Source organism: Hyperolius riggenbachi, chromosome 6 (genome assembly GCF_040937935.1).
Source record: "Hyperolius riggenbachi isolate aHypRig1 chromosome 6, aHypRig1.pri, whole genome shotgun sequence".
NCBI lineage: Eukaryota > Metazoa > Chordata > Amphibia > Anura > Hyperoliidae > Hyperolius > Hyperolius riggenbachi.
In genome coordinates, this window is record NC_090651.1 from 368068556 (window position 1) to 368093782 (window position 25227).

The 25227-nt window shown below is 46.0% G+C and overlaps 1 protein-coding gene across 2 annotated transcripts in view; it reads left to right on the top strand.

Annotated features, from left to right (window-relative positions):
- The first annotated feature begins 2429 nt into the window (after nt 1–2429).
- RBM42 (RNA binding motif protein 42) overlaps nt 2430–25227 on the top strand; it is a 45694-nt gene continuing 22896 nt past the window's right edge. For both annotated transcript variants that reach the window (XM_068241871.1, XM_068241872.1), the window contains exons 1-4: nt 2430–2565; nt 14047–14362; nt 17004–17091; nt 22027–22143. In XM_068241871.1, the coding sequence (XP_068097972.1) occupies nt 2510–2565; nt 14047–14362; nt 17004–17091; nt 22027–22143 (577 nt within the window). In that variant the 5' untranslated portion in view covers nt 2430–2509. The remainder of the gene's footprint in view (nt 2566–14046; nt 14363–17003; nt 17092–22026; nt 22144–25227) is intronic.

Consider the following 25227-nt stretch of genomic DNA (forward strand, 5'->3'; position numbering starts at 1 on the left):
ATGCTGGTTTGAGGTCTTGGCTGTGGAATCCATAGGCTCAGCTGAATTAGCTGTAAGGAAGAGATGAAATAATGTATAGTCTAGACAGATCAGAGAAAAAAGAAAAAATATAGAAGGCTACCGCACTGCTCTCGGATGGCCATACCTGGTACTTCCTGGTGAATAATCTGCACATCTTCCTCAATAGGCAGCTGCTCCGCAGTGCTCATATTGCCTCCAATTCCAGATGGTCAGGATAGTAGAGTACCAGCACCCCTAAGGAGCTGTCGCATAAGCTGAGTCAGAATGGCCGGGCGGGGAGCAGGAGCTGACGTACGGACTTCCGCATTGCCTGCTGACAGCGCGAAGAACGCCGCGCCGCCAGTTTAAATCTCTTCCGGCTTCCTCCCCGCCTCTCCAGCGGCTTCCGGCCAATGTACGTAGCCGGCTTGACGTCACATCCGGCGGAACACTAGGCCTAGGAGATGTGGAACGCAGGCGCCGCCAATGGAGCGCACGCCATCCGAGAGAAGGAGAGAGGAAGGATTCCACAGCCTAAAAGAAATACCGCTATTAGCGGAAAACCAGGTATTCACTTTAGGTACTGACCCCAGTCGTTTAGACTGTACGGTTACACGCCCAGCCCGTAGTACTCCAGCAAACTGTCAGGCTCTCCCCCAGCTAATTTATAGCTTTATAGGGGGGGGACTGGCCGAGGCCACCAATCCAAAAGCGCTGTTAAAACAGCGGATAGGGGGTAAAAATAAAAAAGAGATTTTCCAAATTAGATCAATAAAGACCTAAAAAAAAAAACCTACATCCCTGAGGTGAGCTCCGAGGACAAAAGACTGGGGGGGCAGGGTCTTACGTTTAATTTATGTATACTACGTCCTATGGGGTAGAGTGGGCGGGGCATCTACCCATTCGTCTGATGACATAGGCATTGGGAAATAACAATCTAAAACAGGGAATGTGGCTCTTTTGATGGCTACATCTGGCTCGCAGACAAATCAGTAGGGGTTGAATCACTAAGGGCCTGTTTCCACTATCGCGAATCCGCATGCGGGCAACGCATGCGGATTCGCACAGTCAGTACAAGTGGATGGGACTGTTTCCACTTGTGCGTTTCCCCGCATGTTTTTCTGTGCAGAAAAAATCTGCAGGGTAGGGGCCTCAGAATTCGCCTGCGTGTGGAATGCAGGCGAATCGCACGCAATGTATTTAATAGGGAAATCGCATGCGTTTTCCCCATGCGTTTTTTGCCGCGATTTTGCATGCGATTTCGCATAGGTACCCATGTTAATTCACACAGGCAGTGACATGGTTAAAATCGCATACAGCCTTACCTATGCGAAATCGCATGCGAAATCGCGGCAAAAAACGCATGCAGAATCGCACCCGCATGCGATTTGCCTGCGGTGATTCGCCGGCGATTTCGTAACGCTATAGTGGAAACGGGCCCTAAGCTACACCACTCAAGCTGCACAGCTTAGTGTGACAGCGCAAGTAACATTTTCAAAGTAGGCATGTTACTGCTGCAGCATGCACTACTAAGTTACTAGCGCTACCCCCAAAACTAACAACTGCTCCCATTGTCCCACTCTGGACCCTGTCAGGTCCAGTGACTTTGTAGGACGAGATCCCCGCATTTTGATTGGCCCAGTAGGCTGCCTGTCACTTGACAACATGCAGCCTATTGGGCCAAAGTGCAGGAATCTCGTCCTACAAAGTGAATCAACCCCAAGTCAGCTAGCTAATTGTACAAGCTGTTAGTCGGTATTTCTCCTGTCTGGCTCTCGGAAATTGCTGATGTTGCTGAAACCCAAGAGAAGCTGAAGACGTGGGACACTTCCGCTGCCCGGAGGATCAACTGTATACACATCCCCATAGCAACAGGCACAGCACTCTGCTGCACATGTGCACTGTCCCAGTTTGAAACATATTGTATGGCTCTAACGGAATTACATTTTAAAATATGTGCCGTTTATGGCTCTCTCAGCCAAAAAGGTTCCTGACCCCTGATCTAAATGATAGGAATAAAGTTTAAAGTCAATTAAACACATTTTTCAGTAGAAAAATACATATATTTTCCTGAATGTGTATATCAGTCCTGAAAGAGGGTCAAATTAGGAAGAAAGAGGGACAGAAGGATGGGGGACTGTCCCTCCAAAAAAAAGGCACCGTTGGGCGCTATGGAGGTAATCTAGGCCCCCACTCAGGGGCTTTATTGAATAAATGTTCTGCTCTGAAGTAAATAGAATTTTTTTTTTAAAGAAAAATTATTTAGATAAAAATGTTCCTTTTCCTGCATGCAATTTTCGGTATTTTGCAGTGTCTGTACGAAGCTCCGCCTCTCCCACAAATCCTGGCAAGAAGTGCTTTCTGCCCTACAACAAGATGGCGGCGGGGGCTGGGTGGCGTCACGTCCCCTGCGTCTGGACGGTCGGGGAGCGGAAGTGACGTGCGTATGGAGGAGCTGCGCTCTGGGATCTAGCATTCACCGAGTGGCGGAGTGTGGAAAGCCGAGAAGATGGCGGGGAAGAGCGGGGAGGAGAAGCTGAAGGAGATGGAGGCGGAGATGGCGCTGTGAGTGACCGCATAATATGGCCGCCTGGGATTTGTAGTCCACCAGAGAGAGAGAGGGAGGGAAGGAGAAGCTGCTATATTGAGGGGGGAAGGCTTAAAGCAGCGCACAACCAGCTTCCGGTCTTGGTTGTGGGGGACAGGGGGTTCTTAACCTCACCCTGTGCAAACCAGAGCTCCTGCCTGGCCTCTAGTGAAGCCCCCTATGCTCAGAGATACCCGCCTGCATATTATCTATCCCATTAGCTGATTCCTAATATGTCACCTGTAGGACTAGAGTACACTGACCTTTTTGCTAAAGTTACTTACTGACAGCAATCTTAATTCGAAATTAAAGAATTACAAAAGGTCCATGTACTCCTGGGAAACTCAGCAGCTGACTACAAACTGATTTTGACTTGAATAAAGCTAATGTTACAATGACTGTTTTGCTGAAGTCAAAGGTCTGTGCACACGAGCCCTAAAGCCCTGTACACATGCTAAATGAAATGCAGCTGAGGTGGGTGATGATGACTGTCACTGCTGAGAGTCTAGCATGTGTACAGCAGCTCACGGATGACTCTTACAGAACACATCGCTGGTAGTGTTGGTGATCGAATTCGGGATCATGCGTTTGGAACCACAAATTATGCCCAAATGCCGGATTCAGTTCCTTTTCCATCAGAGAGGGTGCTAGTCTAGTTTTTGGGGACACAGCAGGAAACCTCAAAGGGAACGGCTCTCTAATCACATCCTACTATAGCACAAAGCATTGCGATTGGCTGAATAGATAGGTCGCAGTTTACTATAACCTATCTAAAATTTAGCAGTTTGAGTGGGTGTCGTCCCCCCAATCACATTAGCTGAATTCCCCTATGAGGTTTCTTGCTGGGTCTCTATAAACAAGACTAGCGATGCAAAGAGCTGATCACATCCACATGGGCAGCCTCCCATATCCCAGAAACATACAGATAAGTTAATTGGCTTTCCCCCTAAATGGGCCCTAGACTATGATACACGCACTACACAATACATACATAGACATAAGACTATGGTAGGGATTAGATTATGAGCCCTTCTGAGGGACAGTTAAGTGACAAGACAATATATACTCTGTACATCGCTGCGGAAGATGTCGGCGCTATATACTGTATAATATAAGTACTAAATAATAAGTTACCTGACCCCCACCCATCTCCTTCCTCTGCTGAAAGAGATGAACTCTTTGTGCACACATTACAGTAAGGGCTAGTTTCCACTAGGGGCGATTTCCTGTGTTTCCCCACATGCAAATACAGAGGGGGGAGAACCGCTGCCTGTTAGAATCAATAGCCTGCGGTCCAGTTTGTATGGGGAAAAAAAGTGGATGGCGTGCAGCAAAAAAAAAACAAAACACACATATAAGTCCCTATAGCCACGCAGGGCACTGCTAGAGGGATTTGGGGGTGACCTGGCATCGCAGCAGGTGGCATACGATGGATTGGGGTTATAGCACCTCCCTGCTCATTTTGTAATAAAGCATTAACCCTCCCCTGTGAGTATAAAATCCATGTGTAGCTCTCATTGCTCTGCTTTAAATAAGAAACCATTTAGAGGCAGCGGATCAGCAGGACAGCCAGGCAACTGGTATTGCTTAGACTCTAAAGCGAGATTAAAAATCGCTTTTTACCTTATATTCAACAGGGGCATGTTTGCCCCTGCTAAACGCCGCTATCCCACGGCAGAACGAGGGGTCTTTACCCCCCAAATCCCCTCCGTGGTGCCTGGGGAGCGCTTCCTGTTGAGGCAGAGCTAATGACTGTAGCTCCGCCTCCATGCGCGTCTATCAGCGCTGATTGCCGCCTCTCCCCGCCCCTCTCAGTCTTCCTTCACTGAGATCCGCCGGCTGATAGACGCGCTTGGAGGCAAGGCTGAGGCTCATAGCTCTGCCTCCATGAGCAGCAAAATCCACGTCCAAGAAAGTCGTGGATTTTGCAGGGTTGATTTGAGGGGGTAAAGACCCCTCGTCCTGCCGCAGGATAGCGGCGTTTTAGCAGGGGCAAACATGCCTCACATAAATAAAAGGTAAAAAGCGATTTTTAATCTCGCTTCAGACTCTCTTTAAAAGATACTAAATATGACAGCTTCAGTTGTCCGACTGCAGCGGGAAATTAAATTGTAATACCCAGACATTCTGGTATTCTAAATATATATATATATATATATATTGCAAAAAGGACAAACTGTTCATTCCTATTTAACCACTTGACTACAGTACTAAAACCCCCCTAAAGACCAGGCCATTTTTTTTTTATTGGGCCACTGCAGCTTTAAGGCAAAACTGCAGGGCCGCACAACTCAGTACACAAGTTTTTTCCCCACTAACAAAGCTTTCTGTTGGTGGGTTCAGATCGCCTCCCCACAGATGTTTGTTTGTTTATTTATGTTTGTTTGTCTATTTTTTTTAAATAAATGTCTTTTTTTTTTTTTTTATTATATGTTTCTTCTCACCTCCCTCCCCCTGCCAGCCAGTCAGTATGATCGGCTGTCATAGGCTTCAGCCTATGACAGCCGATGACCGTCAGGTCTCCCAGGGGGACAGCCGTGTCACATCGCAGCGCTGTACAAGTTAATAAGACAGCGGTTTTGCCATCGAACAGTCTCCGAGCGGCAATCGCCACTAGGAAACTGAAGGCGGAGCGGAGCCTACCAAGCAGGAAATGCGCACGATCTCCTGCAGTAGCCGGCCCCAGGACTTGACGCCAATTGGCGTTAGGCGGTCCTGAGGCTGCAGCCGCGGTCACGGCCGTTGGAGTGACACGGTCTTCAGGTAGTTAAAGGGAACCTGAGGTGAAAATAAACTGATGAGATAAACAGTTTGATTTATGCTGGGAATACACCATGAGTTTTTTTGGCATATAGATGGCTCGATAGATAATTTCCGACATGTCCGATCTGATTTCGATAGTTTTTCTGCAGGAGAACAGAGGCGCCAAAAGGATAAAAGGAAGCTAAATGAGCTTAAAAACCACATTTTTGGTAAATAGAGGAGGTAGTGGTGGACTTACCTCCTCCAAGTAGACACTTAACGACTGTAGTAAAGACAGTCAATAGATTTTGTTTATGAACTCCAAATATGCAACGCGTTTCGCAGGTTTGATCCCGCTTCATCAGGCAATAGCAACGAAGCAACAGCATATGTGGTCAGTAGAAGACACAGAGGTGCCTGGCTTTTCTAGTGACCACATATGCTATTGCTCCGTTGTCATTGCCTGATGAAGCGGGATCAAACCTGCGAAACGCGTTGCATATTTGGAGTTCATAAATAAAATCTATTGATTGTGTTTGCTACAGTCGTTGTGTGTCTACTTGGAGGAGGTAAGTCCACCACTACCTCCTCTATTTACCAAGAATTTGGCTTTTAAGCTCATTTAGCTTCCTTTTAACCTTCTGGCGCCTCTGTTCTCCTGCATAATATTGAGTGCACCCTGGGTGGAGGGTTGAACCCCCTTTCTTCTCATCTACAGAGAGCGACTTCTTATTCCTGAGTGGGGTCAGGAAAATCTCCCCACCTGGCTTTAGGCCCGGTTCACATTAGCGGTCGCCGTCCGGAATCGCCAGGCCGGAGCCGGACCGCATGCAGAACGGACGCACGGCATAGCAATGAAAGCCTATGCGTCCGTTTCGTCCGGACCGGATCCGGACTCCGGCATAAGACCCAACATGCGCTATTTTTTGGTCCGGCTCCTCCGGCAGCCGTATCCGAAGCGGAGCCGGACTACACCATCCGGCCAATACAAAGCAATGAGAACCGGAGAGCGCACAACACACTGGCTAAAAATCCGGATGTTCTACCCCACTTCCTATGCGTATTGTAGCGGCGATTTTGGATGGGGACACGTGGGCAAGCATTTTGGAGTGGAGCAGCAGTGACTTTAAACGTGCTGGAGATGTTGGCAGTATGTCGGAGGTGGAGGTGAGTGCTAAACAGCGGAGGGCCTGATTCCACAGGTCCACCTTCTGCTGACCTCCCAGACCCCAACATTTTTATTCGGTTTCTACTATCTTTTGCCAAACGGATCTGGATCGGATCCGGATCAGAACCGTACGGTTCCAAACCCGGATCCGGTCAGGTCATCCGGTCCGTTTGGCAGGGAACCGCAAGTGTGAACCGGCCCTAACAGTAGTTGCCTAATGGTAACCCTGGTTTGTGAGTATTAATATTTACTCTATCTAGTAACCATTTACCAGTACATATTACACTATCGGGGCTCTTGGTGTTCCTTGTTTTTATCGATAGTTTTTCTGATTGATTTTCTCATAGAAGTGAATGGAATTAGATTAGAAAAAGGATCAGAAAAACAGATCATCCAGTAAATCTGTGGAAAAAACTCATTGTGCCTCCTACTCCTAAAAATGACTTTTTAAGTATCCAAGGGTCTTAATTTATATTTAACATTTACAAAGTAGGTTGAATGTTTTACTGTCTCTAATCAGTGGCGGCGTATTACGTGTATTTTCAGAGTTACAATACATGAACTATTGTCCTTTTTCTGCCCTCAGAAGTTGTATTCTGCCAGGAAAACTTTTTGTGGCTGTAATTTGCTTATCAGTGATGCTTACTACATTCCCAACAAGGTGACAAGACAGAAGCTGTCACTTCCATGCCTTAAAATTAACTTTCCTGATACCTCCATGTCGGCATACTCTGGGTTAGGTTCCGCCCCCTTAACCCCTACAGGACCCAATAAAATTATAAAAGGGGCTGAACCACCCCTACCTGCATTCTTTTTTTCGTCCTCAGCCTCTATAGGACCCATTAGCTATTGGCTGTAGGTAGAAGCATTTCAGGTATGTTTTTGGTCTTTCTGAATTACGAAGATACAAAGCTCATTGAGCACCTTACCTTGGGCAGGTTTTTCTTTGTGGAACTTCTTTTCCTGCCTGGTTCACACACCACAGCTACTAAAGGTGCGTCCTGGGTGTGGGCATGTCATGCTCTGCGGTGCCTGCCGTCTAAAGGACAGGATCCGCCGTGCGCCCGTTGGGTGTTTTGTTGCTGTGCACTGGCGCTGGATTGAATTGCGGAGGATGCCATGCTGGTCATGGAGGCGGACGGCTCAATAGGATAGGCGGAGCCGTCGGCAGCGTCCGGAAGTCGCCTCTGCGCATGTGCCGCATGGGGTTGGAGGCTCTGAGCGGCGGCGGCCATATTGGGGCAGGGAAGCGTGCCAGTTCAGCGAAGGTACGCTGGGCACGTTTCTGCAGCGCTCTATTTAAAGAGCATGAGAGGCAGTAGCAGGCTGGCTGTCATCCTGGGAGGTTGTGTAAGCTGGCGCTGCTGCTGCGGGAATTTTCGTGAATAGGAGTTACCGGTGGCTCATTAGTTTCAAGCGGCTGGAAGTAAGTGTATGCTGGTTGCTGAAAAAAAAAAAAAAAAGTGTTTTTGTTTTATTATGGTGTCTAATTGGTTCTTTTGTTTTGTGATTGTTCTCACAGTGGATCCTGCAGGTGCCGATGATTCAGAGCATGATAGTCCCTCTGGGTAAGGTTCATTTCTAAATTTAAAGGGACAGTAAATTAAAAAAAAAAAAAAAAGAAAAGAGTTTTTTGGGGACAGCTCTAAACAACATAAATTGTTGTTTGTGTCTTCCAGCTCTAAAGAAGAAGGATCGAGTGTGGTGCCCGTAAGAGCACGTTCTCCTTCAAAGCCGAAAAAACATAAATCCAAAAAGAGTCATAAGGATTCAAGACGTTCAAGGTCTAGGTCGAGGTCACCAAGACGAAGAAGTGATTCATATTACAGATACCGTCACCATCATAGCTATGATGTTTATCACTTCAGGGAAAGGTCAAGGTCACCACCTTCCAGGAGCATTCCAAATAAGGGGCAATGTTGGGCCTGCCCAAATCCAGCTCTGCAGGATAAGACAGTCTGTGGGTCATGTTTTGGACAATTGTCAAAAAGTAATGAAGATAAGTCAGAAGAAATAGGGGACGTCATCAGGAGAGTGGTAAGAGAGGAAGTTTCCGCTCACACGTCTACGTCGGCTCAAGTAGAGGGACAGGACAATGACAACTCCACAGTGAACACTGGAGAAGAAGATATTCCAGGGTTATTCAGCTTCAGTTTAACAGCACCATTTATAGCGGCACTGAAAGAAGCATTGGAGTGGACAGAGCAGGAGGAGGAACTAGAGCAAAACAAGGAGTACTATACCCATCTGGTGAAAAAGTCCTCAACCTTCCCATTAATGAAGGAAATAAGAAACGTGATTCTGGAGGAGTGGAAAAAGGTGGAAAACAAGCCTTCCGTACAGAACAGATTTGCAAAGTTGTACCCACTGAAGGAGGAGGAAGTGCCATTTTTACTGAATCCGCCAACAGTGGACGCGTCACTTTCAAGACTGATTAAGAATGTAACGTTACCTATGGAAAATTCGGTGATGTTTATTGACGTCTTGGATAGGCGTATTGACAATGATCTAAAGAAGATTTACCTGTCAGCAGGTACGGCTTGCAAACCATCCATTGCACTAACTTCAGTGGCAAAGGCCATGAAGGTATGGGTATCAAATATAGAAGAGGCTATCCTAATGGAGATGGAAAAAACAGAGATTCTGACTGCGCTTGAGGATTTAAAGATTACGGCAGATTTTATCGCAGAAGCATCATTAGACTTGCTGAGATCATCATCGCGCATTATGCTGAATGCAGTGACTGCGAAGAGGGCATTATGGTTGAAGCCATGGAAGGCCGACCAGAGTTCGAAGCAGAACTGGATTAAGATTCCTTTTGATGGTCAAACCCTTTTCGGAAGTGAAATGGATAAAGCTATTTCAAGAGTCACAGGCGGAAAACCCGGGTTGATACCACAAGATAGGCCACAGTCAAAACCAGCAGCAGCCGGCAAGAGACAAGCCTACAATAGATTTAAAGACAGCTAGAGTTACAAGCCGGCAAAACAGTTTAGAAAGAATTGGAGAAGCTCGCAAGCGTCGCTGGCTAGGAATCTCAAGGCAACAGCACAGAATCCAGGGACTTCTAAGCAGTCCTTTTGAAGGTGCGCCCACCCAGTCTTTCCCGATAGGTTCCAGACTCAAAGCCTTCAGGGAAGTCTGGGTGGAAAAGATTCAAGATGTCTGGGTGATATCTACAATTTCAAAAGGGCAGAAATGGAAATTCAAGTCAAGGCCGCAGGACAGATTTGTGCCTACCCGCCTACCAAGGGGGGTGCAGAAAAGATCAACATTAAAAGACTATGTGGAATCCTTGGCTCAACAAAGGGTAATAATTCCAGTTCCTCAACAGGAAAGATTTCAGGGGATTTATTCGCCAATCTTTCTGGTACAGAAAAAGACCGGCACCTTCAGACCAGTTATAGACTTGAAATATTTAAACAAATCGGTCGCCCTGGCAAAATTCAAGATGGAATCACTTCAGTCGATCATACTGTCAATAGCCCCAATCGATTGGATGGTGTCAATAGATCTGCAAGATGCCTATCTACACATACCGATTCATCACGACTTCCAAAAGTTCTTGAGGTTTGCGCTACTGGATCTGCATTTCCAATTCACTTCTCTTCCTTTCGGACTATCCACGTCACCAAGGACATTCTCAAAGGTCTTAATAGCAGTGATTGCGAGACTAAGAGTCCAGGGGATAAGAATACATCACTACCTGGACGACATCCTGATCCTGGCAGAGACAGAGGAGAAACTAATTTGTCATCGAGATCAAACCATGAGCTTTCTGACTCAGTTAGGTTGGGTCATAAATGTGCAGAAAAGCCAGTTGTGCCCATCAAGACATCTAGTGTACCTAGGGGCTCTCTTCTATACGAAGGAGAACACAGTATCACTCCCTGTGGAGAAGGTCGACAAAATCAAGAATATGTGCTCACAGGCAATTCAGAGGCCATGGAGCAGTGCAAGAGGATGTCTACAGTTACTAGGAGTAATGTCGTCCTGCATACCAATGATAAGATGGAGTCGATGGCATATGAGAGGATTGCAGTGGGAATTCCTAGAACAATGGAATCAAGTATCAATGCATCAGAAAATCTGGTTGACAGAAGGGACAAAGAAGTCGATGCAGTGGTGGATGGAGGATTCCAATCTCCTGATGGGACACTCGTTAATTCCATATACCTGGACCATCCTTACGTCAGATTCCAGCCAGTTGGGTTGGGGTGCACATTGTCAAGATCAATGGGTTCAGGATATATGGGTGCCTCCCCAACTGGGGGTAGTGTCGAATGTACTAGAGTTGAGCAGCGGTGAAGGCTTCTCGAAGATTTGCCCACCTACTACAGAACAAGGCGGTATGCTACCAGTTGGACAACAAGGCAGCTGTAGCCTACATCCAGAAGCAAGGGGGAACCAGAAGTGCCACCCTGATGAGAGAATTGGCTCCTCTGATGGAATGAGCAGAGAAGAATTGGACGGCGATAAGAGCGATATATATTCCAGGGGTGCAGAACATCCAAGCAGACTTGTTATCCAGGCAAACGATGAGGAACAACGAGTGGCAACTAAAGAGGTCAGTGTTTATGGGTCTGGTGCACCAGTGGGGATTGCCTCAGATCGACCTCTTCGCGTCGTCAATGAACAATCAACTACCCAATTTCTTCTCCAGGACAGCGTGTCCGAAGTCAATGGGAACAGATGCGTTAGCCCTTCCGTGGAAAGCATCTCTGGTGTATGCTTATCCTCCAGTACCGCTCCTTCTGAGGTTTATAAAGAGACTGTTATCGGAGAAGATAGAAGCAATTGTGATTGCTCCATACTGGCCCAAGAGGCCTTGGTTCCCTCTGTTGTTACATATGTCCTTGTGCCCACCGGTGAGATTACCGAAGATTCCGGACATTGTATCCCAGAACATGTGCCTGCACAAGAACCCGCAGAGATTGGAGCTAACTGCATGGAGGTTGAGAGGGGGATCTTAAGAAGATCTGGATTCTCAGAGCCAGTGATAGAAACCTTACTAAAAGCAAGGAAAAAATCTACGAACAAAACCTACCACAGGGTTTGGAGAAAGTTTATTGACTTTGCAATGCAAAACAACATAGACTATCTGAATCCGTCTATTCCGCAAGTGTTGGATTTTATCCAATCTGGGGTAGAGCTAGGATTAAGTGTCGGCACATTAAGGGGACACGTGTCAGCAATCTCGGCACTAACTGGATACAGGCTAGCTTCAGAAAGATCTGTGCAACAGTATTTCCAGGCCCTATTGAAAATTAGGCCTCCTATCCGGAAAACGATGCCAAGTTGGGACTTACCATTAGTTCTATCATATCTGTCAGGTCCGCCATTCGAGCCGTTGGAGCAATGCATGATTTGGAATCTGACGCTGAAGACGACTTTTCTCGTTGCAATTTCTTCTGGACGGCGAGTCTCAGAGATTCAGGCGCTGGGTTACAAGGATCCTTATCTAATGTTCTTCCCAGATAGGATTGTACTAAGACCACTATTACACTTTCTGCCTAAAGTGGTGTCGGAAAAGCATCTAAATCAAGAGTGGAATTTGCCAGCGTTTCCAGGACAAGATCATCCTTTAGATGTGGCCAGGATTGTGCGGAAATATCTGCTGGACACAGAATCTTTTAGGACTACAGAGCATTTGTTCATCTGTCCCTCAGGTCCGCGGAAAGGGAAAGAGGTGACGTCGAGGACAATTGCCACATGGATCATCAGGCTTATAAAGACAGCATATAGAGCCAGGGGGACGGAGTCTCCTTCTACTTCGGCACATTCTACGAGGAGTATAGCCTCTTCTTGGGCAGCTTATTCGGGAGTTTCATTGACCACCATTTGCAAAGCGGCAAATTGGACTTCCACGAATACCTTTATTGATCACTACCGGGTTGATCCGGGGGCACTGTCTACTGTAAACTTTGGGAGAAAAGTGTTATCTGCTGTTGATAAATAATTAATTATTGCATTATATCCCACCCGTCTTGTCTTTTTATTCTACTAGTTAGATCCCAGAGTATGCCGACATGGAGGTATCAGGAAACTAGGAAAATTTGTACTTACCTTCTGTAATTTTCCTTTCCTGATACAACTCCATGTCGGCATGCGACCCACCCGTCAAGGGTCCATAGGTCTGAGTACTATACTAGAATGCAGGTAGGGGTGGTTCAGCCCCTTTTATAATTTTATTGGGTCCTGTAGGGGTTAAGGGGGCGGAACCTAACCCAGAGTATGCCGACATGGAGTTGTATCAGGAAAGGAAAATTACCGAAGGTAAGTACAAATTTTCCTAGTATTTCAGGAAGCAAAATAAAACCAGTAAAACAGCCTGGTTATTAATGCTTTGTATGGTACATGCACGTTTATCTCATCAACCTCTTTCAAAGGTTTTTGTTGAGAGATAAAAGAAGAAAAACATCATTGCGGATAAAAAAGCTTTTGTAGAACACCAACAATCAATTATTTATATAAAACAGTAAAGAAAAAAAAACTGTTTGTATATCAGTAGAAACAAGCAGAACACAACAGGTAAAGCAGTGGCCCAGAATACAGTGTGCAAAAGGCCAATACAACAAATCCAAGGTACTGGGATTAATCAAAATACAGCAAATACTGAAGGCCCTGAATATCATCATAGCGGATCCAGGGGTCCCAGGTCTTCTGAAACAATCCCAACCTGTCATACATTGTGGCCAACATACACTCATATATCATCAATCTGTGCACCCGATGGGCCACAGCCTTGATATCAAAGGATTCCCGAGGTGACATGTGACATGATGAGATAGACATGTGTATGTACAGTGCCTAGTACACAAATAACTGTGCTGTGTTCCTTTTTTTCTTTCTCTGCCTGAAAGAGTTAAAAATCAGGTATGCAAGTGACACTTTACAATCGGGTCGGACTATGTTGTAACCCTCGCTGATAAGGAAGTTCAGCCATAAAACACTTTCCTGGCAGAAAATGGCATCTGAGAGCAAGAAAGAGATAAAAAGGGGCAATAGTTCAGCTCTTGCATACTTCAATGAATGTGTCATTGAGAAGAGGCCATGAAACCGTTAAAACTTAAGATTTAAATATCAAACACAACTATGGGATATCTTAAAAAGTCATTTTTAGCGGAAGGATGATAGAGTCAATTGTTTATTTATCTGTCTTTCTATATCCATCCATCCATCCATCCATCCATATATATATATATTCACCTCAGATGTCCTTTAAGAGTTGGTTTAGTCCACTGGGAAGCGAGATGCAATTTAGCTGCCATAGCTATAACTTGCAGGACTCTGTGAGTAGGGTACTTACTGCCTTCCTTCTCATGACCTAAAAGAAATGCTGCAGGGTTCTTGAGAAACGTTTACCATAAACTGGAGATATTAGATTGGCTTTATTACTTCAGAATGTTGAGGCTCGAGGACACCTCAGGTACACTTTAAAGCAAATATACGATCGTATGCATTAAAAACATGGAATATGAAACCAGGGCTTTATAGTCATTTGCTTTAGTGTCCAGTATGTGACTTCATCCGAAATTTTCTCTTTCAGGTTTGAACAGGAAGTTCTGGGAGCGCCAGTCTCTCTGCCTCCCAGCGATCCCGTTTCTCTTCCTGTGCAGCTGACCAGTCCGGCTGTGCCAGCCATCCCTGCTATGCCGGCCATCCCTGCTATGCCGGCCATCCCTGCTCTGCCGGCCATCCCTGCTCTGCCAGCCATCCCTGCTATGCCAGCCATCCCTGCTATGCCAGCCATCCCGGCTATGCCAGCCATCCCTGCTGTGCCAACTGTCCCTGCGGTGGCACCTGTACCAACACTTCCCATGCCCATGATTCGCCCGATCATAGCCACGAATACCTACAGCCAGGTGAGTGCATTTCTCAGAAGGAAGGAAAAATGTTAGTGCTTTTTGAGGGTCTGGATGGGGGGGAGGGCATTGCATCTTTCCCCGGGCACAGTATCTGGGGGCGCTGTTACATACTTAAATCTGCTCTGATGCTCTGATTCTATTATCTGAGGAATTACAGATTAATGCCTCTGTTCAGAGCACTTCTGTAGACCAATTCATGCAACTAATCCAATCGTATGCTGGTATGATTGGACCAGTCCGAGGGATGGAACCGCAATGATTTTGGTGGGTTGGCTTAGTTTGAGAATGCAGCATTTTTGGAGAGCCGAGATCCTGCATTTTATTTGGTAGTGTTTGTTGCTGTGTGTCATGCTTTAACAAACTGTCCTAGTGGCGTACCAGGGGAATGTACTATAAACACAAGGTCCAGTAGGGAACTATTAACCACCTTAGCGGTATGGACGAGCTCAGCTCGTCCATTACCGCCAGAGGGTGCCGCTCAGGCCCTGCTGGGCCGATTTTGTTCAAATAAAAAGCAGCACACGCAGCCGGCACTTTGCCAGCCGCGTGTGCTGCCTGATCGCCGCCGCGAGCAGCGGCGAAAGAGGGTCCCCCCAGCCGCCCGAGCCCTGCGCAGCCGGAACAAAAAGTTCCGGCCAGCGCTAAGGGCTGGATCGGAGGCGGCTGACGTCAGGACGTCCATGACGTCACTCCGCTCGTCGCCATGGCGACGAGGAAAGCCAAACAAGGAAGGCTGCTCATTGCAGCCTTCCTTGTTATTTAAGCTTGCTGGAGGCGATAGGAGGAACGCCTCCGGAGCGCCCTCTAGTGGGCTTTCATGCAGCCAACTTTCAGTTGATGTTTTTTTTCCAAGACAAACTAGGCTTTCATTGTATGCTATTTTTTTTCCCTCGAACAATTTTGTTTTCTATGAATTTTAATGGGAAAACAAGGAAAAAAATAGAAAAAACACATTATTTCTCAGTTTTACCAATTCCAGTTTAAAGAGACACTGAAACCTCCAAAAACAATCTTTTTATTTAATAAATGTGTAATATAATAGCCCTAACTAAACCGCCGCATTCCTGCCGCTATAAACTATTTCAATCCCCCCAAACTCCCGCCCTCTCCCCTGCAAAATACACGACTTTCTTGGTCGTGGATTTTGCTGCCCCAGTGCGCTTCCGTGAGAGGCAGAGCTATGAGCTGCAGCCCTGCCTCACACGCGTCTGTCAGCGGGGGATCTCCGCCTCTTTCACCCGCCCCTCTCAGTGAAGAAAGACTGAGAGGGGCGGGGGAGAGGCGGCGATCCGGGCTGACAGACGCGCTGAGAGACAGAGCTGCAGCTCATAGCTCTGCCTCTCACGGAAGCACTGCCCGGATTGCCTCCCGGGGAGTTTGGGGGAATTTGGTGAGATTACAGCGGAGGGGATGCGGCGGTTTAGTTAGGGCAAAGATGTTAAACATATTAGTTAAATAAAAAGACATTTTTGTTGAGACTTCAGAGTCTCTTTAAAAATAAAAAAGTGCTACTGTAGATAAAAAACACACATTTTTTTTTGGTTATTCTTACCGCTTATCACAAAACTTAGATTATGTTCCGGTCACAATTTATGGTGAAGATATTTGATTCTGAAATAATGCTACAATGTGTATTTTTCACTATGAACTGAGAAAATAAAAGTATTTTTAATGGTAAAAATTAATCTCATTAGCTCAGGGAACATATATTCCCGTTCACCAATTAGTGCTGCATCAGATAGTGCCAGAAATGTGCACAGGAGCAAGTCCAATCCTGCACAGCACTGCTTCTGCTACAAGAAGTATATCTACCGACTCGTGGCTTAGACCCTAGGTTCTCAACATGCGGTACGCGTACCCCAGGGGGTACTTCTGATGGTTCCAGGGGGGACTCGGGCTTGATATACTTAACCAAGAATAAGAATTTAGAGTTTTACAAAATGATAAATCTTATTTAAACGACACCAAATTAGTATTTTACTTAATTAAAAGCAATAGTAATTGCTTGGAAATAGTTTAGAACCAATTACCATGTACTACGATTAAATATATATTTGTCAAGGGGTACTTGTAATAATGATTAATATGTTAGGGGGTACTTAGTGAGTAAAGGGTTTTAGAAGGGGTACATACCAATAAAATGTTGAGAAACACTGGCTTAGATGACGTCACAGAGGACGTATATCTACTGACTCATGGCTTAGATAGTCACAGAGGACGTAGATATACTGCAATGGTGGATAAAGTGGTTAAAATCTCAAGCGGCTGACATTAGTAATTTGTGGTGGGTCACTAATTGTATGAAAATTATACAACCCAACCAACAACTGAGCCAGGTGTTGTTAGGGACCTGTGGGATCGTTACACCCCACTCCGGGGGATACCTCTTTTTGGAGTGGGGGGATAAACAAAGTCCCCCTCCCCCCCCCCCCCCCCCCCCCCCCTCAGGTTCCCTTTACGTGACTATATACACACAAGGGTTAGTACTGATTTGCATTTGATTTGGCCACCTCCCTTCGCACCTCCCTTTCCTCTATATATGGTCTGAGTAGGAGGAGCTATTTTGTATGTTGACTTTCTCAAGCGCTCAGTATTCATTGTATACGTTGTATAAGCAATACGTGTTTCCCACCCACAGGTGCAGCAGAGTCTGGATGCCAGAGCAGCGGCCGCAGCCAACATTGTGGGACCCCTGATGGTTCCCCCTGTACCATTTGTTGGACCTGGTAAGCCCCGCCCCTAGTCTTACCCAATCCCACGACACCTTGAGATAGTTCCATTTGCAAAACGGAGGAGCTCAGCCAAATCCCAAATGGGAAAGCAGCGATGGTAGCTTAGAGTACGCAGCTACTCATAATCGAAATTTAAATTAGCGCTGCCCACAGCAGAGGGGGGGGGGGGGGGGGGGGGTTAATGTATCTATGCTGCTGCCTATAGCCAAGGTGGTTCACTTGCGGGCCAGGTAACGCCACTTCTCTTCTCTCCCGAGTCTGAAGAAGGAAGTAGTGGCATTATGCAGACCGCCAGTGGAATGAAGCTATAGGTGGCGGCATGGGTAAATTAAAGAGAACCTGTAACAAAAAAAAAGTTCCCCTTGGGGGTACTCGCCTCGGTAGGGGGAAGCCTCAGGGTCACAATGAGGCTTCCCCCTCCCCTGTAGCTGCAGGCAGTCCAGCGCTGCCTCCCCCGAAGTCTCCGGCAATTCAGGCTCAAATAGTCTGACAACCTACATTTATTTTCCTTCCCTGGCTCCAGCGGGGGCGCTGTTGCGGCTCTCAGCACAGAGATAGACGGAAATAGGCGATCTCTGTCAGGTCCGCTCTACTACTCAGCTTCAGGAGACTTGTGCCTGCGCAGTAGTGCTGCCATTTCCGCCTATCTTTGAGCAGAGAGCCGATACTGCGTTGGAGCCGGGAAGGTAAATATTTACATCCCCGCTGTTCGGAGGGGCACAGCGAGACCGCTGTGGGACACAGGAGGACGGGGAAGCCTCCATAGGACCCCCAGGGACTCCATACCCCCCAGGGAAACTTTTTGTTGTTACAGGTTTTCTTTAACCCCTCCCCCCATCTGCCGCGGGCAACGCAAATTTGAATTTCGTTTAAGAGTAGCTACCATCACTATTGAAAAGGTTTATTCTGAATACAATTATGTTGATTAGTGTCCATAATAAGTCTTGCCTTTAGAAATTTTTGTATTTTTTTGAAACTTCAGAATTTTTTAAATTTACAAACCTCAAGTGTAGCAGTGCTCGCTGCAGATGTGCACCTGTCCATGCGCCTGTCCATAAACAACTGCTCCCTGCCTACTTTATTATTATTATTATTTAGTATTTATATAGCGCCGACATCTTCTGCAGCGCTGTACAGAGTATATTGTCTTGTCACTAACTGTCCTCAGAGGAGCTCACAATCTAATCCCTACGATAGTCCTATGTCTATGTGTGTATTGTTTAGTGTAGCCTAGAGGGAATTTTTAGGGGGAAGCCAATTAACTTATCTGTATGTTTTGGGGGTGTGGGAGGAAACCGTAGTATCTGGAGGAAACCCACACAGACATGGGGAGAACATACAAACTCCTTGCAGTTGTTGACCTGGCTGGGATTTGAACCGGGGACCCAGCACTGCAGGCGAGAGCGCTAACCACTACGCCACCGTGCTGCCTACTTCCTGTAAGCTACAAGTCCTGCCTCCTCGTGTACAAACAAGACTTGTGCTGTACTGCAGGGATGCTGGAAAGTGTAGTGCAGTGCTGCTTGTTCTTCTTACTCCAGGTGGCACATGGTCACACCTTATTGACCTGCCTTCCAGCTGAATCCAGAGAAGAGAGGTATCAAGCTGTTCTGCAATACCAAGCACCTGTGGCCCATGACAAAAAAAGAAATTCCATCCAGCCCTTTTCTTCCATACGTTACTTAAAGTTGCTTATTATCCTGAATGCTGATAGAATTTACCTTGTTCAGTGTTTGGTTTAATTAGACTTTAAAGCGGACCTGAACTCAGAACTTCCTCTCTGCACTGAAAGATAAGCAATAGCATAATAACCTTTACAGAATAAACATTTGCTGATACAAATCCTGCAATAAATCTGCAGTGTCTACTTCCTGCTTTCATGGAGGCAGACATAGGGTTAATATCCTGTGTTTACAAATAAGCTGCTCTGCTGAGGCAGGCAGCTGACACGAGGAGGGATCAAATTACAGCCTGTGATTAGTCACAGATGAGTGAGAATTAAACAGGCTAAACTCTCTAAAATACATACAGGGTGCATTTCTCTGTTTTCCTTCTGTCCTTTGAAAGAGGTCAGGTCCACTTTAAGGAAAACTCAGTACTGGTTTAATAAAATATACAAAACAACTCTACTTCTGAGGGAGCTACGTAAAAAGTATGGGCTGCGGGGGGTTGTTTGGGAAGTATTACTTATCCTCCAGGCAGACCCGCAGGTGCCGCAGTTTGAAGTGGTCGCGGCGGTGTTGCGTGTCCCGTCCGCCACAGTGCATACCGGGAAATGTAGTCACATTGAAGGCTACATTTCCCAGCATGCATTGCTACCACCGTGGGAGGTTGAAACTGGTGCAGCTACAGGTCTGGTTGGAGTAGATGGTGGAGCGCATATAGATTAGGGGGAGGGGCTACAGAGCAGCTCCCTCAAGGTAAGTAATGCTTGTCCGCATATTCCCCACCCCCACTATGAACCTCCCTTAGAGGAAGGGTCTTTTTATATGGTTTAGTAAAAAGTGTTCAGGTCCACGAACAGTTGATAGGCAGTGAAATACCTCTTAATCTCTCACAACTGCGTACTGCTGCCTGGCAATCGCTTGCTGCTGCCTGGTAACTGCTTGCTGAGTCACACACCTCAACAGTCCGTGAAAAAGAGGCCTTAAAGTGTGACTCCATGTTAATCAGAAAAATGATTTTATCGGGAAAAATCCCATGTTAGGTTGTGATTAGCTAAACCTTTACAAAACTAACTGTAAGCTCACATTGCAATTCTGACTGCGTTGTTATTATTATTGTTCAGTATTTATATAGCACTGACATCTTCTGCAGCACATTACAGAGTCCATAGTCATGTCACAGACTGTCCTCAGAGGAGCTCACACTCTAATCCTACCATAGTCATAGTCTAATGTCCTGCCATATTATTATTATGTATTTCTATAGCACTGACATCTTCTGCAGCACATTACAGAGTCCATAGTCATGTCACTGACTGTCCTCAGAGGAGCTCACAATCTAATCCTACCATAGTCATAGTCTAATGTCCTACCATATTATTATTATGTGTTTATATAGCAGTGACAACTTCTGCAGCACATTACAGAGTACATAGTCATGTCACTGACTGTCCCCAGAGGAGCTCACACTCTTAACCTACCATAGTCATAGTGTAATGTCCTACCATATTATTATTATTATGTATTTATATAGCACTGACATCTCCTGCAGCACATTACAGAGTACATAGTCATGTCACTGACTGTCCTAAGAGGAGCTCACAATCTAATCCTACCATAGTCATAGTCTAATGTCCTACCATATTATTATTATGTATTTATATAGCACTGATATGTCCTGCAAAACATTACAGAGTACATAGTCATGTCACTGACTGTCCTCAGAGGAGCTCACAATCTAATCCTACCATAGTCATAGTCTAATGCCCTACCATATTATTATTGTGTATTTATATAGCACTGACATCTTCTGCAGCACATTACAGAGTACATAGTCATGTCACTGACTGCCCTCAGAGGAGCTCACAATCTAATCCTACCATAGTCATAGTCTAATGCCCTACCATATTATTATTGTGTATTTATATAGCACTGACATCTTCTGCAGCACATTACAGAGTACATAGTAATGTCACTGACTGTCCTCAGAGGAGCTCACAATCTAATCCTACCATAGTCCTATGTTGGGCCCATATGCAGTTCACTCCCTGAGATTTCTCCTAGGTGATATTTTCACAACTTGTCAATAAAATGCCCTTTAAGCCACCAGCCAGCAAGAAAATACTCAGAATAATTTTGATAGCACTTTTCCACCAACTTTTAGGTACTTTTTCATTTGTTAAATGCTTTAAAGTTGTTTTAAAGAGAGCATGAAATTATCCCCTAGTAGGCCTGAAGGATATATCGAATTTAAACCGAAATCGCGATCACCAAGATGACCATTTCGGAAAAGTGGCAATTATCGCAATGACGCCATTTCCGCATGGGGGAAGTTCGAAGACACTGCTTCAAACTTCCCCCAACTCCCGGTGTATGCGGCCCGCAGTGTCAGCCATACCTTCTGTATGAGTCCAACGCTGTCCGTCCTCTCTCGCCATCTGCCGGCTCTTGTGCATGGCATACTTCCTGGTTCCTGTATGTCACATGACATACAGGAAGTATGCCATGCATTAGAGCCTGCAGGAGGCAAACTGGATAGATCGGAATTGCTGGACTCATGCTGGAAGGTATGTCCGCAGCTTGGGGACAAAGCAAGCACAGAGAGAGACAAAATGGGCACAGAGAGAGACACAAAGGGGGCAAGAGAGAGACCCAGAGGGCGCACAGAGAGAGAGAGAGACAAAGGGGGTAAAAAGAGACACAGAGGGGACACAGAAAAAGATGGGTACAGAGAGACACAAAGGGGATACAAAGGTGGCAAAAAGACAGAGGGGGCACAAAGACACAGAGAGTGCATAAAGAGAGACGGGACAGAGAGGCACAGAGGGTGAACAAAGCTTAATTTGAAAGAAATCGTGAATCAAATCGAAATCGTGATTTGGTACAGAAATTGCTCGATTACATTTTTTCCTAAGATCGTTCAGGCCTATCCCCTAGGATTTAACTCGGGAGAAAAAGTAAATTGCATATGGGCCACTGTATGTATCATGTAGTGTATGTATCGCAGTTTAGGGCCAATTAACTTATCTGTATGTTTTTGGGGTGTGGGAGGAAACCTACGCAGACACGCGGAGAACATTCACACTGTGCAGATAATGCACTGTAATTACAATTATGTTAGGTTACACAGTTCATAACTATGCATTTTTTTGTGATCTGCTGATCTTTGAAATTATATGGAGACTGCGTACTTGTCCTAATTTTCTCAGCATTTTCAGTATATATTATTATAATGTCATCCTAATCTCCTCCTCTCTGTTTGCAGCGATGCCGCCTCCCAGGCCCCCGGTGATGAGGCCCAGTTTCATCCCACATGCGTTGCAGCGACCGATGGATCCTCGGCCGTCCTTCATCCCGCATGTCCTGCAGCAACAGCGAGCCAGTGCGTATCCATCCTACAGAGCTTTATTACATTGTTTACATGAAGGCAAGGCTGGATTTACCATAAGGCAGTGTAGGCACGTGCCTACAGGCGCCTGATGTTAGAAAGGATGCTCACTCCCCTCCCCGAGCGCCTGCCTCCTTCCCTATGCAGATGAGATGAGAGGTTACTCACCCTGCTCTTGGCATTCCACTGTCGAGATCTCCCTTCAGTCAGGTGCACAGAACCCCTTTAATGCTTTAGAACCATAGATGAAATTTGAGTTTTATCCCACTCTAACAGAATAACTAAATGGCACAGCTTATGAAATTTAGTGAGGCTAGGGATAGAAAGGGAAACAGGTGAGAGAAAGGGAGGCAAATTAATAGATAAACTCTTAACTACAACGTTATTTAGGTGCAATTAAACTCTGACATAACATTAAAAAAAAGCTTTCCTAATTCTTATTGCCCATACAGTTATCATATTTGCTTTTGTGCACAAGTAATATTGTCTGTTTACAAATGACCAAAGTGCAGTTTTTACTCTGAAAACTGCCATTGCATTTTATTGCATAGCTACTGTATTTATATGTTAAAATCTAGTGATCGCTTCTCAGCTCTCCCTGCTTCTCAGCTCTCCCTGCTTCTCAGCTCTCCCTGCTTCTCAGCTCTCCCTGCTTCTCAGCTCTCCCTGCTTCTCAGCTCTCCCTGCTTCTCAGCTCTCCCTGCTTCTCAGCTCTCCCTGCTTCTCAGCTCTCTCTGCTTCTCAGCTCAGCGCAGCTCAGTTTCTGCAGTTTGCTGATGTTTACTGAATGTATCTGACAAAGAAATGAAAACAAAAGATAACGTTGTCACCTCTTCGGATGGGGCCAAAAGCTGCCCACTGAAGCAAGGAGCTTCCCACTGAAGAGCAAAGTGCTGTGTTTAACTGTTTTAATGCTGTTCTGTTACAATTTTTTGTGTAGTAGATTTCATGCTGTAAATAATCTTTAAAGTGGATCCGAGATGAACTTTTGCTCATTGCATAGTTGTGTTCCTTTCATATAGTTTGTAGGGCATTCCTCAAGCCAAATACTTTTTTGTTTTTAATATTGTAATTCCCTATAAACTAAACAAGCCACGCCCACAGGTTTTAAGAGAGCCTTGGCATTTTCAGACAGTAGCAAGGGCTCATAGGAGCTCAGTCTGGGCAGGATGAGGGGAAGGTGTTACTAGCCAGAGATTTCAGAGGCAGAGGGGAGTAGGAGAGGGAATTAGGTTTTCACCGGAGTGCTGGAGATGCAGATAAGCCTGCCTCTGTGTAATGTTTACAAACAACATGGCTGCTGTCATTGTATCACAGGAAGAAGTAATCCTATTCTATTGAAGCTGTTTGCAGCTAGATTTGCTGTGTAAAGTATCTAAACTTTAGATAAGATATATAGACAAGTTACTTGTTATAGTTAGTTTTTCATCTCGGATCCGCTTTAGAGACTCTAACTTAAAGTGCCCCTGGGGGGTGCTTATCTCAGGAGGGGGAAGCCTCTGGATCCTATCGAGGCTTCCCCGTCTTCCTCTGTTCCACAGTGGCAGTGCTTGAGCCCCCTTCCCCGAAACCACAGCCGACAATTTGTCGGTAAAGAGTACCTGATCCGTGGAGAAAAGGCTTATGTTTGAATTACTCACGTCCTGTATACAAGTAATAGGCAGATATGTAGTGTGTCTCAGTCCAGACATACTGCGCAATGTCCATTGGAACAAACTGCTTCCACCTGGTGACATCAGCCGGAAATGACGTCACACGTCTTGCGCTCCACAGCGCGGTCCATGCTCTGTCGGCTAAGATATCCTGGGTGCGGGGGCAAGCGAAAGACATACCAATGGTGCAGAGTAGGCCTGAACGATTTTAGGAAAAAATTGAATTGCGCGATTTCTGTCTGAAATCACGATTTCGATTCGATTCACGATTTCCTTCAAATCAAGCTTTGTTCCCCGTGTCTCTCTGTCCCCGTCGCTCTTTGTGCACCGCCTGTCTCTTTTTGTGCCCACTTTGGGTATCATTCATAAAGAGGCTGTCGGTAGTGCGGGAAAACACCGTTCTTCTCCGCAACCGGTAATTAAGACTTCTGGGTGGGCATTCATAAAGCAGTTGCCTGTTGCGATACAAGTGCGGAGGTTTTCTGGAGGAAGCTGGCGGCAGCGTGGCGGAAGACATGCGGAAACATAAAAGCTGCCCGATTCCCTCCCTGCGCTGCTCTGTCTGATGCTGCTTGGGAGGTCCGTCCCATTCATTTACACGTAATCCGCCCGCCTATCGCTACTGTCGAGCAAGCGGTATTTTCCTTCCGGATACCGCTTGCTCTAATCTTTATGAATGGACGTGTTTGTAACTTTTTCTAGATAAATCTAGAAAAACTCCGCACAAGGCGGAAATGTATCGCTCTCTGTCAGCTTTTCATGCGGAAAGAGCCTTTATGAATGGGGCTTATGCTGAGTGGTCGGGAAAGTCACCGGTATTAAGCATTTCCGCATGCGGAAATGCTTTATGAATGATACCCTTTGTGTCCCCTGTTTTTCTGTGTACCAGCTCTGGGTCTCTCTCTGTCCCCCCAAGCTGCGGCAGTGCTGGTCTGGATATACCTTCCAGCACAAGTCCAAAGATGCCTGTCTATCCACTTCTCCTGCAGGATCTAATGCAGGGCATACTTCCTGTATGTCTTGTGACATACAGGAACCAGGAAGTATGCCGTGCACATGAGCCGGCAGACAATGATAGAGGCCAGACAGTGTTGGGTTTGTGCGGAAGGTATGTCCAACACTGCCGATGCTGCGCGCTGCACGCGACTGGACTAGGGGGAAGTATGAAACCACTTCTTCAAACTTCCCCTATGCTGAAATGACGTCATCGCGATACTCGCTGCTTTGACGATTCCGAAATTGTGATCTTGGTGATCGCGATTTCGATTTAAAATCGATTTATCTTTCAGGCCTAGTGCAGAGTACGCCTACTGTTGAAAGACTGCGCATACACATGTGCACTTCAAGACTTCTTGGTTTAATAGCATCTAGCAATATAAAATTCCCAATCCGGGTTTCGGCAACCACCTTCATCAGGTGATGAAGG